General features: G+C 36.5%; 1 protein-coding gene across 1 annotated transcript in view; it reads right to left on the reverse strand.

The window, feature by feature from the left end:
- CPNE8 (copine 8) overlaps nt 1–14743 on the reverse strand; it is a 70120-nt gene that overhangs the window by 17144 nt on the left and 38233 nt on the right. Inside the window, exons 11-14 of the mRNA XM_063155464.1 lie at nt 9644–9719; nt 6994–7047; nt 3854–3915; nt 22–68 (exon numbers count right to left, since the gene is read on the reverse strand). Of these exons, the coding sequence (XP_063011534.1) occupies nt 22–68; nt 3854–3915; nt 6994–7047; nt 9644–9719 (239 nt within the window). The remainder of the gene's footprint in view (nt 1–21; nt 69–3853; nt 3916–6993; nt 7048–9643; nt 9720–14743) is intronic.

Consider the following 14743-nt stretch of genomic DNA (forward strand, 5'->3'; position numbering starts at 1 on the left):
GATGTTTATTTTTATTCTTACCATTGGAGGCTGTGAAATCAATAGCAACTGTGAAATTGATTTGGGTTCTGCAGAAAAAGCAAACACAAATCTTATTAATAGTAGTACTGCTATGGAGACAAATAAACAAGAGATGGTAACATCATTTGTGGACAAACTGTAGGACACTGACTTTCTAATAGAGGAAATAAACACTGAAAATACTCTTATATAAGGTTCAGGCCAAGGGCTACACAACACTAACTTATTAACACACTGAAAACAGTTACTTGACTCCATCATTCTTTTTCTCATTGTTTATTAAAAATCCTAAATAAATAATTAGTAAGAACTTTACTTCCATAAATATTATTAATTCCTTTTAGCAGTAATACTGATTTTCCCATGGACACATTTTAACCCTGGTCATGCAAGATGTTCTCTCCCAGCTGAGGTGGAATACCAAAACAGAGCAATGTGCCTTATGGATTCAGTGCTGCATAGATCACTACTACTTTGCCATAATTTAGTTGGCATAGAAATACATGATCTACTTGAAAGTGACAGGTGATTTTACCCTATCCTCCTATACACCACAAGAAATGAAGGAAGTATCTTTAAAGGAACAGTAATCCTCACCTCACAGCCACAGAGAGAGCAAAGTGAAACCCGTCATCTTTTAATATGAGTTCCATCAGTACTGACACACATAAGGGAACAAATTAAGTCTGAATGTGGTTTTTGACTAGGTTTGATCAGGGTTTTTTAAGCAGTACATTGGAAGGAATCGTGGATTCCCTGTGGCGTCAGGATGACAACCAGCTGCTCTGTCAGCAGGGGGGAGCAGTGGAAGGTTTGAGGACCACTTACTGCACAGAACTGTACAACAGAGCTGTCAGAGTAACTAATTCTAAGAGGCTGCATCCTCTCCATGGCATCCAAACCCCCAGTGCCACTTATAATTTCCCCTTTGCAGATGCTTGTTGAGCCAAATGCTGTAACAACATACAGAAGATTTTCCCGATGAAGTCTCTTCAAGATCTCCCTCTTACATGGTTTTATTACTCCTTGATAGTCTCCAAGGATACAAGAAACACATGGCAAAGCTAAAATACTTAGCTATGGCAGCCCTTGCTTTGTAAGTTTCTCATGCCAGGCCTCCTGTGAACAGCAAATATGCCTCCCATTACAGTGGAGAGCGTGCTGCCTGGATTAAAACAGCTGTCAGGAAAGGAGATCTGAATTCCCCTTTTGACCATCAATGATTCAATGCAGTTCAGTTAAAAATATATGACCAAATCCTTTCGAATCCAAAAAATGTATGGATGCTCATTTCTAAAGACCTGGATGAAGGTAAGGCTTTTAACATGATGGAGGAAAACACTTCCTCTTATCTTCCACTAATCTGGGATAGAAGAGATGACCAGATATTTCAGCTGCAAAAGGATTCAGTCCCTGAATTTTACTGATTTACAAATAACTAGCTCACTACCTTTTCCAATAAGGCAAAACAGCTAGAAACATTTGCCAAAAATATCTTTTCTGTCCACAAAGTCTTGGAGCTTTTGTCTTTGTCCCATACACAAAAAAAGAGTAGACACTAAACTAGGTTTGACAGACATTCCCCTAAATTCAATTGCATTCCTTTACAAGACTGTATCCCTTACATTGTTGAACTTATTAATATATTTGGAGGGGTTTTGACAGGAATATGTTACTAACTGGGGGCTGTATTAAGCAGCAGGAGAAATGTGATTTTGAAATATACATTATTTTTAGCACAACATGTGGATAGGTCAGTGTGGCAAAATTTTGATTAAGTATCAAGATGTAAAGAAAAGTCAGCTATTAAGGAGGTGTTATTTGATGTAATATTCAGATGCAAAAGAGACATCCTCCTCTTTTCTGCCATACTGCTATAAAATCCAGTCTTATGGAGTAAAATGAAATCTGAGTTTATGGACAAACCTCTGTTTCATTCTCCAAACTTCTTTAAGAAAACAACAGTCTATATAGGTGATACTGGTAATGGAATATCCCAATTGAACAGATGCAGACTCAAAACATAAATACATTTTAAAAACCCCATAAATAAATACTGTAATTATAATTTGTTAAAACTGTAAAGATTTCCACGATATCTCCATTAATTCTAAATACCTCGAATTACAATGGAAGTTTTGAACATGAAGTATTTTATTAGCACCCATTTATGGAAGAGCAAATAAGCAATTGTGCCCATTGCAGAATCAGTGCTCTCTACCTCCTGCCTATCTAAATGGAAGAAAAACAGGGAACTTGAAAAAACCCCAGTTTTGGAGGACATGATGGGAAAACAGACTGATTAATGACAAAATCTTCTCTTTCCCCTTCCTTCAAATATTTGCCAACTGGACTTTAACTGATATGAAGTCATATTAAATGAGACAAACAAAGGAAGGGAGAAGCCTAGAAAATAACTGAGTCTGAGCCTCCTGACATGAGCCTCATGTCATGTTTATGTAACTGCATATGTTGCAGAAAGAAAGGTAAGATTCTACACAAGTACTTCGACAGTTTTCACTGGCATGTACATAGAAATAATTGTATGAATCACTCAAAAAGATTCTATATAAAATAATTAAATAAGTATCACTGCTCATACTTTTAAACACAGAGCATTCTACTGAATGATATTGCTCTTCTGTCAAAAGAGCAGAAAAAAAGTTTAAGTGGAATTTATTAATATCACAAGTTTTCTCTGACTTGCAGTTAATGGGAAATACTTGTATTGTAACATCTCAGTGAGGAATGTGACAGACCACCCTGGAAAGATTACATAAGCAGCTCCTATACAATTTTCTTTTCAAATTCAGACACAAACCTCAACTCCTCAGTTCCTTATACCTGCTCCTTCTGTAGAGATTAATTTTGAATGAATGGGGAATAGGATGGTCATGGCATATTTGTACAGCACACTTCAAAGGAAACAGCTCCACTAGAGGCAAGACTCTTTCTCCATGCATTTGTGCATACACAGACTTCAATCAATAGAAATTTCTGGTGAGCATGGATGGATGGCCATTTTCAGCCTCTGCCCAAGTCCCCAGCAGGAATGTAGGACTGTCACTGCTGGGACCAAAGCCCCATATAGTACTGTCAAAACACAGCACAGACTTTTATTTCCACTGAACTGTGGTTGAAGACTTAAAAAAAAAACCCCAAAAAATAGAACTTGTTTCTTCACAGGTAATCAATGCTCTTAAAACCATGTGGAATGCATATGCAGACTTTATGCCTCAAAAATCCAAAAATAAATGCCTAGGAATGCATAACAAATTTCCATTATTGTAGAGAAGTATAGTGTTCTGGCAGGGATGTTAAGAGCCAGGCATTTTTCAGATTTGGTACCATTTCCAGGCACGTTCTAGGGTAAGACATTCGACACTTCTGTCTCTACTTCTCTTTAGAAAAAATGATGATAAATGAGAAATCCAACACGTTAAAAATTTTAATTACTATTGAAAAAAATGCCTTTGAAGGGGAAAAGGTCTAAATGAATGCCAATATTAAATACACCAAATCTCAGTATAATTGGAAGAAATAGGCAGCATTTAAATAACTTAATATATATATTAAATAACTTAATATATATATATTTTGTTTTATCAAATTTTCTCTGGCTGGTCAGAAGTTACTCTTTCTCAGTGTTTTAGTATCAAGTCCAATTCCAACAGTATGAGCAAAGTCCCATAACTTAACTTAGTAACTATCTGCATGCTTTATGTAGGAAAGTACAGCCCCTAAATGAGGAAATAATCCAGCTCCTTACAGATGCTACTGAGCGCCATAAACAAATGGTGAAAACAAGAAAGGTTTGTTGCTAATCACATACCCGCCTTTAATATAGTCAAGGAATGAAACTTCTGTTTCAATTAGGAAGGAAAGCAATGTTACCTGAAAGCAAATAAAAGAGAGTCAGACATGAATTGTGTGTTTCCCAGCTGAACAAGCAGAGACATAAGCACAATGTTTTTCGAGCTCTGTCCTTAGGATGTAATTTCCTACAGTATTAAGGGAAAAAAGAAGATTAAAAAAGATATTAAATAATTTCAGCAGGCAGCTCTTGAAAGGGAAGAGACAGGTTGAGAAGTCTATAATTGCCTTCTTTTTTTTTTTATTTAAGGAGAAGGTAAGGGGCAGAAGATTGTATTCCAGAGCAGGTTACCATATATATGTTTTCTGATTTCTGTGTACTACACCTACATCTGAACATTACAGGGTATATGATAATGCATCTGTACCATGAGCACTTCAACACTGTTGAAAGAACTCAATTACAATTATTTATGTAATTACTCATCTCACATTAAAGGTCATATTGAGTATTGATGCAAGCCTAGACTGCAAAAATCTAGTAAAGTATACACATATAGAAAATACATAATTTTTTTAAAAGTAGTATATAAATGTATGTATGTATATGTATACACATATATCTGTATATATATAAAAATGCACTGGTAAGAAATTTCAGCAGTCCCAGATTTTATCATTCAGAAATGACAGAGATCCAAAACACAAAGTAATCTAAAGGTGTTATGGGCATTTTCAGCAATTGAGTCACAGAGGTATAAGCTCAAGTGGAAAAGATCCAGCATTCAAGATTTTCATATATTGTGCAATATTTATGAAGCAAAGAATTAAAATTTTAATTTTATTTACACAAATTCTTTCATTATATGTGCAGCAAGCAGGCAGTGAAAACTGCTTAAGTAACTACTCAGCAAATCCATGAATAAAGATACAAGGAATAAAAAGGGAATGGAAATCTATCACAAAACTTTGTGTCCACTTGCAGCAAAATATAAAAATTGAAAATACTCCTATGTTGTAAACTTAGACTCAGAATGAGATTACATGTAGTAATTCTGTCTTCCATCCAACTTCCTTTGTCACAGTTCTGTGTGACTGAGTGATCAGCTAAGCTTAAAATCACAAACTGCCCTTCTAGCTGAGAACAGAAGACCATAACAATCTTCTACCAGGCTATTAGTAGCATAGCCTTGCAAAAAAGACCAAAATTTCTATGCATTTTCCCACTGGACACAGTAATATTATTGGTTGATCTGCTCTTACAGCTGATTCTCTTCTTCCTAATTAATTTAAGCAAATATTTTCACTGCATCTGATTTTAAAAGTCAAAAAATGGAAACAAACAACTCCCAAAGTGGCTGCAGTACTTACTTACATATAGGCAATGACTACTAATGCTTCAAGTTTTATGCAGGGAAATTTTTATTTCTCTATTAGGCTTTGTTTAAAACTAACCATGAATTGTGAAACACTTCTGCTTAGTATGCAATTTGATTGCATGAATTCAAAATGACCCGTTAAGCAATAATAAATTGAGATATGCACGGTATGTACATAGTCCTTAAAGGCAGTAGTGAGATAACAGTCAATTATTTATATCCACTCTAAGTTCTCCAGAATTCTACCTCCTATTAATGAAAATTATGGTCTTTCAAGCCTATGCCTGGCTTGAAAATTTAAAAATTTGTGGGATGAAGAATATCTTGGGTAAATGATGAGGACAAGAAAAACAAAACTGCAGGCAAACACATAAGAAAGTGACCATGTGGAGAAGCAGAAGGGAAGCCTGAAGGACTACTAGAAGTAAGGGCAAATGGGGACAGAGATGACTTGATATAAAAAAATAAATTACAAAACCAACAGAAGAGAAGGAAAAAGAAAAGAAAAGGTAAAGAAGGAAAAAGGAAAGAAAATTGCTAACCGTTTATTGGAAATTTTGACGTAGTTGGAAGTAAAGAACAAGACACAGTTCATTTTGTCTGTTCAAATATGAGTAAAATGTTTTTTTCAAATGAAGACAGATACTTGTGAAGATGTTAAAGTATTTTAACCCAAAATTAACATGAAAATACATTTTTTTACCCTTCTGTACCCTATGACAGATTTCATACCTAAAATTTAGCACTGGTTGAAAACAACCACTTAACATCAGTTTCTCACTCACTAGTTCAAGACAATGGACTTGCAAATTGATTTTAACATGATACATTTTAGTAAAAGAAATATGTTAGCAAAGAACAAATTACCTAATGAATTAGATATTGCATGGTAATTTTTAGCAGGCAAGCTGCTTTTGCCAATTTTTCATAATTTAAAGCAAAGGTAGAAGAAGAAGTGTTTATTTTCTCACTGGTAAACAGACTTAGACAAGAATGTGAGAATTTCAAAACATTCCTTCAAGGCTACTTTTCAGCATGAAAATAGCCCTACTGAGCCCTACTCAAGAGTGGAACTGTTCATGTGGAAAAAACCCACATGGTGGATGTGTTTACAAAAAACATCTCTCGTAATTGATTAGGTTTTCCAATATACCAATCCTCAAAATTTATCTTCACTTTTTTGTAAATGATGGTGTGAACATCATGGATGCCAGGACACCAAAGCGGAGCAAGTGCTGAATGGAAATAATTGCATTGCTACCAAATGGTTCATAAACATGAGAACAGAACATGGAATGCAAATCAAACAAGAGAAATTCTCATTCCAAACAATACTAAGAGATCTTTCAAAATAAATTTACAAACACCCCTTGGTAATAAAAATTGTTGACTCTTTTTGATTTTGCCATGATAAGCATACTAGCTTTTAACAATGCTAACTGAGCAGATACATTTTAAAAGAAAATTTATTTGTAAAAGTGCAGGTATGTTTCAGACAAAAATTAAAAAGTGTTTTCAGTCCAATGGTTTCAATTGTTTAACTGAAATTTTTGTAGAACTTATTTTGAAAACCACTGGCGACTTGACAGCACATTTGGACAATTTTTTAATCAAACCCTTCAAATTAAAATCATCTGAAAATAAAATGCTGTGTAAAAGTAAATAGTTTATTGTGGCCTTGACAGAAAGTTCTATTCTAATCCTGTTAAATTACAAGTCAACTACACTCTCTTTGAAGCAAGAAGAAAAACATCCAGTAACATAAAATACATTTACTTACTGTTCCAGAATTAACATACTTTTTCTTTTTTCCTTTTTTCTTTGGATTTATTACCTAGAAACACAGATACAAGCATTAAAGCAGTATGATCCAATATGAAGATAAGTGTAAGGTATTTTCAATGCAGAAAGTACTCTATTTTCAGTGCATGTTGGAAACCAGAGAATTTATCTTCATGGTACTTGCCAGGGAGCCAGTGCTGGTACTCATATTAGACAAATAAGGGATGGGGGCAACAGGTGAGAAGGTTCATTATATCTGAGAGCTCAGTGAAACACTCTTTGAATTTTCCCAAAATTCTGCATTTTTCTGCATTCCTGATCACAGTGTTTCAGTGTATGGTGTCACTACTTTGTCACCTCACAATGCATCTCTTCACAATCCAGTCAATCTTTTTCCATCTGCTCCTCACAGCACCTGAGAAACACCTGAGTTGTTCTACTCCCAATTTCTGTACTTGGTGCAATACAGGATATGCTGACAGGAAGATCAAGTTTCCTGAAATAGGCAATTTCATGAAAATGTTCAATATCACCACTGACTGGCATACAGGAGTTTGGGGGGGCTTTAGTGCACTCCCCATACCCAAGATTCTTCATGGAGCTGGACCACAAAGCATTAAGCATTTTCTTGAATGTCTGGAACCTATGGACATAAAATTCCTCACTGTAGCCACCAATAATTTTCTTCCCCTCCTGAATACCTACAAAAAGCAAGTCTCAGTTAATTTTGTTGCATACACATGAAAATGTACTGCTGGTTTTCCAGAAATGCACATGGAATCGGAAGCAAAACATTATTTTGTTAATTAGGTCATTCAGCCACCTCCTACATATCTAGGAAATTCAATGCCTTATGGCTTACTGCCAAGTTTTACTGTAAACTACTCACAGATGTTCTGAACATGATAAGGAATGAAAACATTCCCAATTGAAATGTTAGTCACTTATCTGGTATAAAATATTTAAAGAATTTTGCCTGAAAATGGGCAAACTAGTAATGCTTGTCTTCTAAAGATTTTCTCCCCCAACCAAAATGAGATTACATTTAAAGATCCCATTCCTTGCACAACACAGAACAGCAGTGAAATGTAAGGCAGAAGGAGACAACGATGATTTGAATTCTCCCCAAAACATGTTCAACAAGTGAGTCCCTGTTCCCCCAGTATGCCACACTGGTGCTATACAGTAAATATTCTGCCAAGCTTTTACTCCTTTACACACATATACACCCATTAACACTTAAAAAATCCCAAGTAGCTCCTGCCCCTCTATTTAACAGTGTCTGATGAGCAATAGACTAAGCCTGTGTAAGGATGGCAATTAAACAATGCAGCAATTCTTGTGGAACCAAAATTTTAGCCAGAAAGTGACTCCTGCTGACATCTGCCCAGAAGAGGAAGATGAAGGTAACAGGCTGCCTGTCTGCCCTGTGGCAGTGCATTCACTGCTCTCCAGAATTCAATGGTCAGGCCTGAATTAGCAGCATATTGCTTGCCAGCAGTCATTAAATGCCAAAGAGAAGATTCATTTGAACTTTCTGCTTCAGGTAACTTGGCAATTGGCTTCTCAGGAATTGCAAGAAACTGCACTAAAGCTTGGAGTGAAATATCATGGGAAACAAGGCATATACTTGGAAGCAAAGATGAATTAAATGACAGCTTGTTTCTCTCCTATAATTCACAGTACTATAATGATTATAATATTTACATGGGGTTCTTTTTCAAATTTCAGATAACTTCAGCAATTAAACAACATTTTTAGCCTCTGAAAATTTTACATCCCAGCAGGAACCTAGAAAGCTACGTGACTTATAATGAACCTATTAAAAAAAGCTCAATTGCAAAGAGGTGGTTCTAGCAAAGTTCCTCATCTTTAAATATGGGACACTCACTCAAACTTCTCTACCTGCCTTGGGTTAGTTTGTAAAAGCAAAATGTTTAAAAGAGAATTTGCCCAGTATCTTGTGCTCTGATACTGCACAGACTAACCCAGAAGAAGCAGTACCCAAGTATGGAGGATTGCAGACATGAGCTGTTTAGGAAATGTATGCTGTCCCTGGGAGTATGATACTGACACCATATTTAAGAAACTGAAAAATTACTTAAGATGTTATGACAGAATACTCCTGGCAGGGTAGGATTTGTGTCAGTGATACAACAGGAGAGGACATTTTCACTGCACACAGTAATCTGTGTTATGACACTATTCACAGGAAACTGCAATAACTTGCTGTAACTCTGGGGCTGATTTTGGATCTAACTGAGACAAAAGCCATGGCTTTCAGTTATCTTGGTCCTGCTCTGCACAGCAGCACCTTTGCTCATCTTTGAAATAAGAATGCAGCACATAATTGGAGCACCCTCCTTCCCTGCCTTCTTTAGTGTTCACCTAAACCATTATATTTGCTGTTACCTATATTAGGACTATGAAAATACTGAAGTTTAATGGCAGCAGTCTGAGACCAATTAAAGGATACCTTAAGGAATACCAAAGACCTGCACATCATACAGAAGCAAAAAAAAAAAGGGTTATAGCCATACATATGCCTTCTCATTAGTGGCAATAATAGCCTTCCTTTGTTTTCAGTGTTGTCCATTGTTGTTTTCTCATTTATTTCCTGAGAGTGAGTAAATACTTGTAATACTTACCTCATAAACATTGAACTGAGACTGCCCTCTCGACAACTCTCTGTAACTTGTTGTGAATTCTCCAATGAAATCATGGCTGTTTGAAAAATAAGATTTTAAATCAAATGCACAATATTTAGGAATTTAAACATGTGTTTTAACTATTAATGCAAAAGAGACACACAGCCAATATGAACTGACACCCAAGAGACAAGTAATGGCAACAGATATAATTTGCTTAAAAATCTTTATTATTCCTTCTGTTTTGTGTAATGCAAATTTAAAGTTAGAAAGGATAAGCTTAAATCTTTTTGATGTCTTTTGCTTAACTTAGCTGCTCTATGAGGACTATGTTGTAAATCAGTGACTGACCCCAATGTAAGTTTACAGAACCTGAAAAAACAGAGCAGGCTGCCAAAAACTGTCACCACTTCCTCAGTGGATGACCACTGGCACTAGAGACTCTGAACTGTGTATGAGGCTATGTGAGAGAAAGGGAGTTACTGAAAACAGGAAAGAAGTAACTTAAACCAGAAAAGACCAGTGTCACAGACATCTTTTATGAAAAATCCTTTCCTTAGGTTTTTCCTCCTGAGAAGCTGAGAGGCCTCAGGAACAAAATGTGAACAATGGTTATCTGCTGCTGTGGAATGCAACAGGTGCATCTGTGATTGGTCTCATGTGGTTGTTTCTAATTAATGGCCAATCACAGTCAGCTGGCTCAGACTCTCTGTCCGAGACAGAAGCCTCTGTTATTCATTCCTTCTTTTTCTATTCTTAGCTAGCCTTCTGATGAAATCCTTTCTTCTATTCTTTTAGTATAGTTTAATATAATATATAATAAAATAATAAATCAGCCTTCTGAAGCATGGAGTCAGATCCTCGTCTCTTCCCTCATCCTCGCACCCCTGTGAACACTGTCACAGAGCAGCCCTCCCAATCTGTGTAACATGACACTGAAATTGTAAGAGGAGGACCCAAAGCTTATTTCAGCTCCTCTGTCTTCCCATCTGGGAAGAGAAAAGCAATCCATTGAGGCTACCCAGCTTATAGTATTATTGGAAAGCAGATCTCAGCCTAACAACAAAGCAGAGGTTATCAAGCTTCTCCTTTCTAAACTCTATTCCCGCTCCAGGCATACATTTGGCACTCCTGTGCTGTCGTTCAAGGTTTAAAACTGCTTTGCCAATGCATAAGCAGGGCTGGCACTCTGCCCAGGAGCACTGTGAGCACGGTGCCCCAGGGGGATGTGGCAGGGGAAGCACCCTGGGGAAGGTGCCCAGGCTCAGGAGCACCCACAGGGCTGCCAGATGTGACTGAGCTGCAGGTCTGTACCTCAGAGGCACCTGGGATGGAAGGGCTGCAGGGCTCAGCCCCAACTGCAGAGCTCCCAAAAGTCCCAAAAGTTCTGCTCCATTCTCTGCTCTGCCCAGCTGAACTTTCCCCAGTGCTGCTCCAGCTGTGCCCTAAGAAGGCATTGCATTTCCTCTACACTCTGCCTCCACATCTGGGGAGCTATGAAGCTAACTGTTCTACCTTCCCTCCAGTGGTAAACTACAATAGAAATGCAAAGTTTTATGACTTTGTGACTTGCAAAACTTCTTTTTAAGAAATTCAGCACAGTTCTAATTAAGCTATAAATATTAAAAGCAAATTTAAATAAATCTGAATGTTGCAAGATGAAAAATGGAAACAATCCGTAGCAACATGAAATTTCTTTCTTGCTTTATTCATAATGAAATTAAACAAAAAAACCCTCAAATATAAAGCTCATTTTCTGAAATCAGCATGAATTCACAAAATATGTAAATCAAACAAATAAGAGGTTCAGTCCTCATGCTGATAAGCAAAGCATACTGTAAGAAAGCTTGAGAAATACTCTATGTTAAAGATATTTCTCATTACCCAGATTCAAAAGGGACCACCTCACATGAAACACTCCCCTTTCAGCTGGGAGATCATCAAATTGCTTCCAAAACAAAGACATCTCTTAAGAAATTTAGTTTGGAGGTATATCTCTGCTGAAATGCCCTCCAGTCTGCAAGGACTATTTGAGCAGGGAATAGAGGAAGCATCCACAAGGTGTATTTGTATTTAACCTTGGGTAACCATGGCACTGGAGAAAAATATATATTGCTTAAAATAGAACTTTTCCCTTTCCTAACAGTTCTAACCTTTCATTTTCAAATCAGGTTCTATATTTAAGGCAGAAATCCAAACAACAGTTCAATGACTACCTACAAACATGCTGCAGCAAACAGGAAACACGAGCCATGCCAGACAGGACCGTCCCTGGGGAGCAAAAGAATCTGTACTGCTCAAAAGTAATTGCTGCTGTAATTCCAAGAGACATTGGAAAGCTCCTTTCCCTATGGCTATATCCAAACATGAGCTAGAAAGATGTGATTCCTCTGATGAATCACGTTGCAAAGGTTTGGGCAAACATAACCAGCCTGAGAGCCCTGTGCACTTGGAAGAGCATCAGCCAGGATCTTTGCTTTGGGCACTCAGGGGGATGGACGTGCCACCACGAGACTGGCACTGATGGCTGAGTGCCTGCTGGACAAAATGTGCCTTTGACAGATGTATAAGTCATCAAGAAAATATTGTAATATTAATCATCACACTTCAGCAAATGGATCTCCTTATTAGTCTCTGGACTGAGACTCCAAAGTACTTACTCTCCTTGCCTGCCCAACACCAAATTTTCCTAAATTTTCATCCATGAGTGGCATATCAGAACATTGAACAAGAGAGTCTTAGCACGCAACATTATTTTAAAGCCCATCTCCCTAGGTTTTCCACTTTTAGCCCTGTGTTTTGAAGTGCTGAAAATAATTTTAAAAATTGTATAAACTTTGAATTTTTTTATTATCTAAAGGAAAAAAAAAAAGAGAGGAAAGGACAATCATAATCAGAAGCATGTCAATGAATAAGGATAAAACGCAAGAATGTAAAAATCAACTACCTAGGTGGAGAAGGAAGATGAAGGACAAAAAATAAGGTGGAAGAGCTTAGAATCTGAAATTCAAAATCTCTCCTGCAGTATTGACATTCTCAGATGAATGCTTCTGTGGCCCCAGCTTAGCATGACAATATTTACACCTTTATAAACCCCCCCCTTTTTCTATGTAACAGTTCATAAATGTCAAGACTGTGAAATGACTTTCGCAACATGTATACAAAGCGATATTTTTTCTGAAATTAAATGAGAAACTTTTTAGAGAGAACTAAAAATATCATAGTATTGCTAATGTGAAGTTGTGCAGTATCTTATTTTTTTTCCTTCTGTTATATCTGTCTGCTTCATATATAATGACACTCAATTAAAAAAACCCAAAAATGTGACTCTGTCAAACAACTGGCCCAGTAACAAAACCAACTTTTGTGACTTCTTATAGCATTAAATATTTTGGGGTTTGTCACAGCTCTTAGAAGCAATAAAAGGGATCAGAACAAGTTGTTCACATTTTGACAATCTTAATGCAAAATTTTTTATGCAAAAACTGGTTTGACACAAAGGATGTTTAGTAATTAATAGTGTTAATGTTACCAAGGGCATGCATTACTTTTTGTCAAGAAGCTTTGTGTAATATTTGAAAATAAATAAGAGCTATTTGATGACAACAATATGATCATGATATTACATTTCAATTACTTCAACAATGTAGTTTAGGAACATGAAGGAAGCAGCTCAACCCAAAGCACCATGGTGCTATTTGCCAAAGCACAGGTAACACAGCATGGGGAAAAGGGAAAAAAACTTCTCAGTCAAGACTCAGGAAGTCAAAATCCAGTCAAGTCATGATTCAGAAATCAAGTATATGTGCTGTAATTCTGTCTTCCTGATTGCAGAACAGCCTGTAATATTCAGAACAACTTGCTTTGCTATCTGGAGAGCAGGCAATCTTTCAAAGATTGGACCTGCCCAGTCTGCACATCTCTGGAGCAAAAAGATCCAGTGTGGTGAAGTGTCCAGCTGGTGTAACAACAGCTTATAAAAACTGTCCATCACAGATGGAAATTAATATAAACTGAGGAACAGCAGAGTTGTACAAAAAATTGTTAGAGTAACTCTTAAACGGGAATAATTTCAGATATACTTGGCAATGTCAGAGTTAAACTGGGCACTTAGGTTTTGCTATGATCACCCTGTAGGTTTACAGACACCACCAGCTGGCAATTTATTCCAGGTAGGATGGATTCAATCAGACCATTTTCCCCTGTAAGCCTCTGAAGTAGCTTAAATGATTAGTTCAATCTACTTGTCTGATTTTTGCATTGTCTAAAGTCATGTAAGATGAGTTCCATGTCACCTTTCGGAGGAATTTTACATTAAAGATGTCAGTGCTCTGTGTGCTTCTGAATTTAAAATAGACAGAAAGCAAAAAGCAGCAAAAAATCGTATCATTAGAATAAAAAGGAAAACATGTAAATGGTATCCTTCATTTTGTTTTTTAGATATTAACTTTATAGGTATTCCAATTGTGATGTGAGGAAACACAGGTAATACTTGAAACTATTTGAGACTGGAGAGGCTGATGATTGCCTGAAATGCACAGTATGTTCCAGATTTCAATCAGACTGGCAGTTACTTAGTGTTATTTGTCAGATTTCTTCCTTTTCCTTTAAATCTTACAGATTTTGGATAAAGTGCGGCAGCACATGGGGTTTGATACCTTGATAAAACATAATCCTTGTTTTTTGTTAATGTGGCAATACGATTTAACTTTTCATTGCTAGCTTATTTTCAAAAAATGTGGTTTATACACAAACACATAAAATTTTTAAGGATTTGCCAAATCTCATTCAGAAAAGAATGTTAATAGAAATTCTAATAGGGATGCAATGATTTTTTGCTAGCATGACTTTTTAAATTTAGATACACTTATTTTAATTGCTAGAATATGTTATGTATATATGTTATTTCTCTCCAATGAATATCTAATCAAGAAGGATGAATTTACACTGGCAGGTATTCATAGAGGGTAAATGTGAGATAAGAATGCTTGTAAATCAACAGGATTCATGATGGAAAACCAAAAAGACAAAATTATAACACAAGAGAGCTGAAAAGGCTTTTGGATCTTGTCAGCAAGTTAATGAACAGTAGCAGGATAA

The sequence above is a fragment of the Melospiza melodia genome, chromosome 4, assembly GCF_035770615.1.
Source record: "Melospiza melodia melodia isolate bMelMel2 chromosome 4, bMelMel2.pri, whole genome shotgun sequence".
NCBI lineage: Eukaryota > Metazoa > Chordata > Aves > Passeriformes > Passerellidae > Melospiza > Melospiza melodia.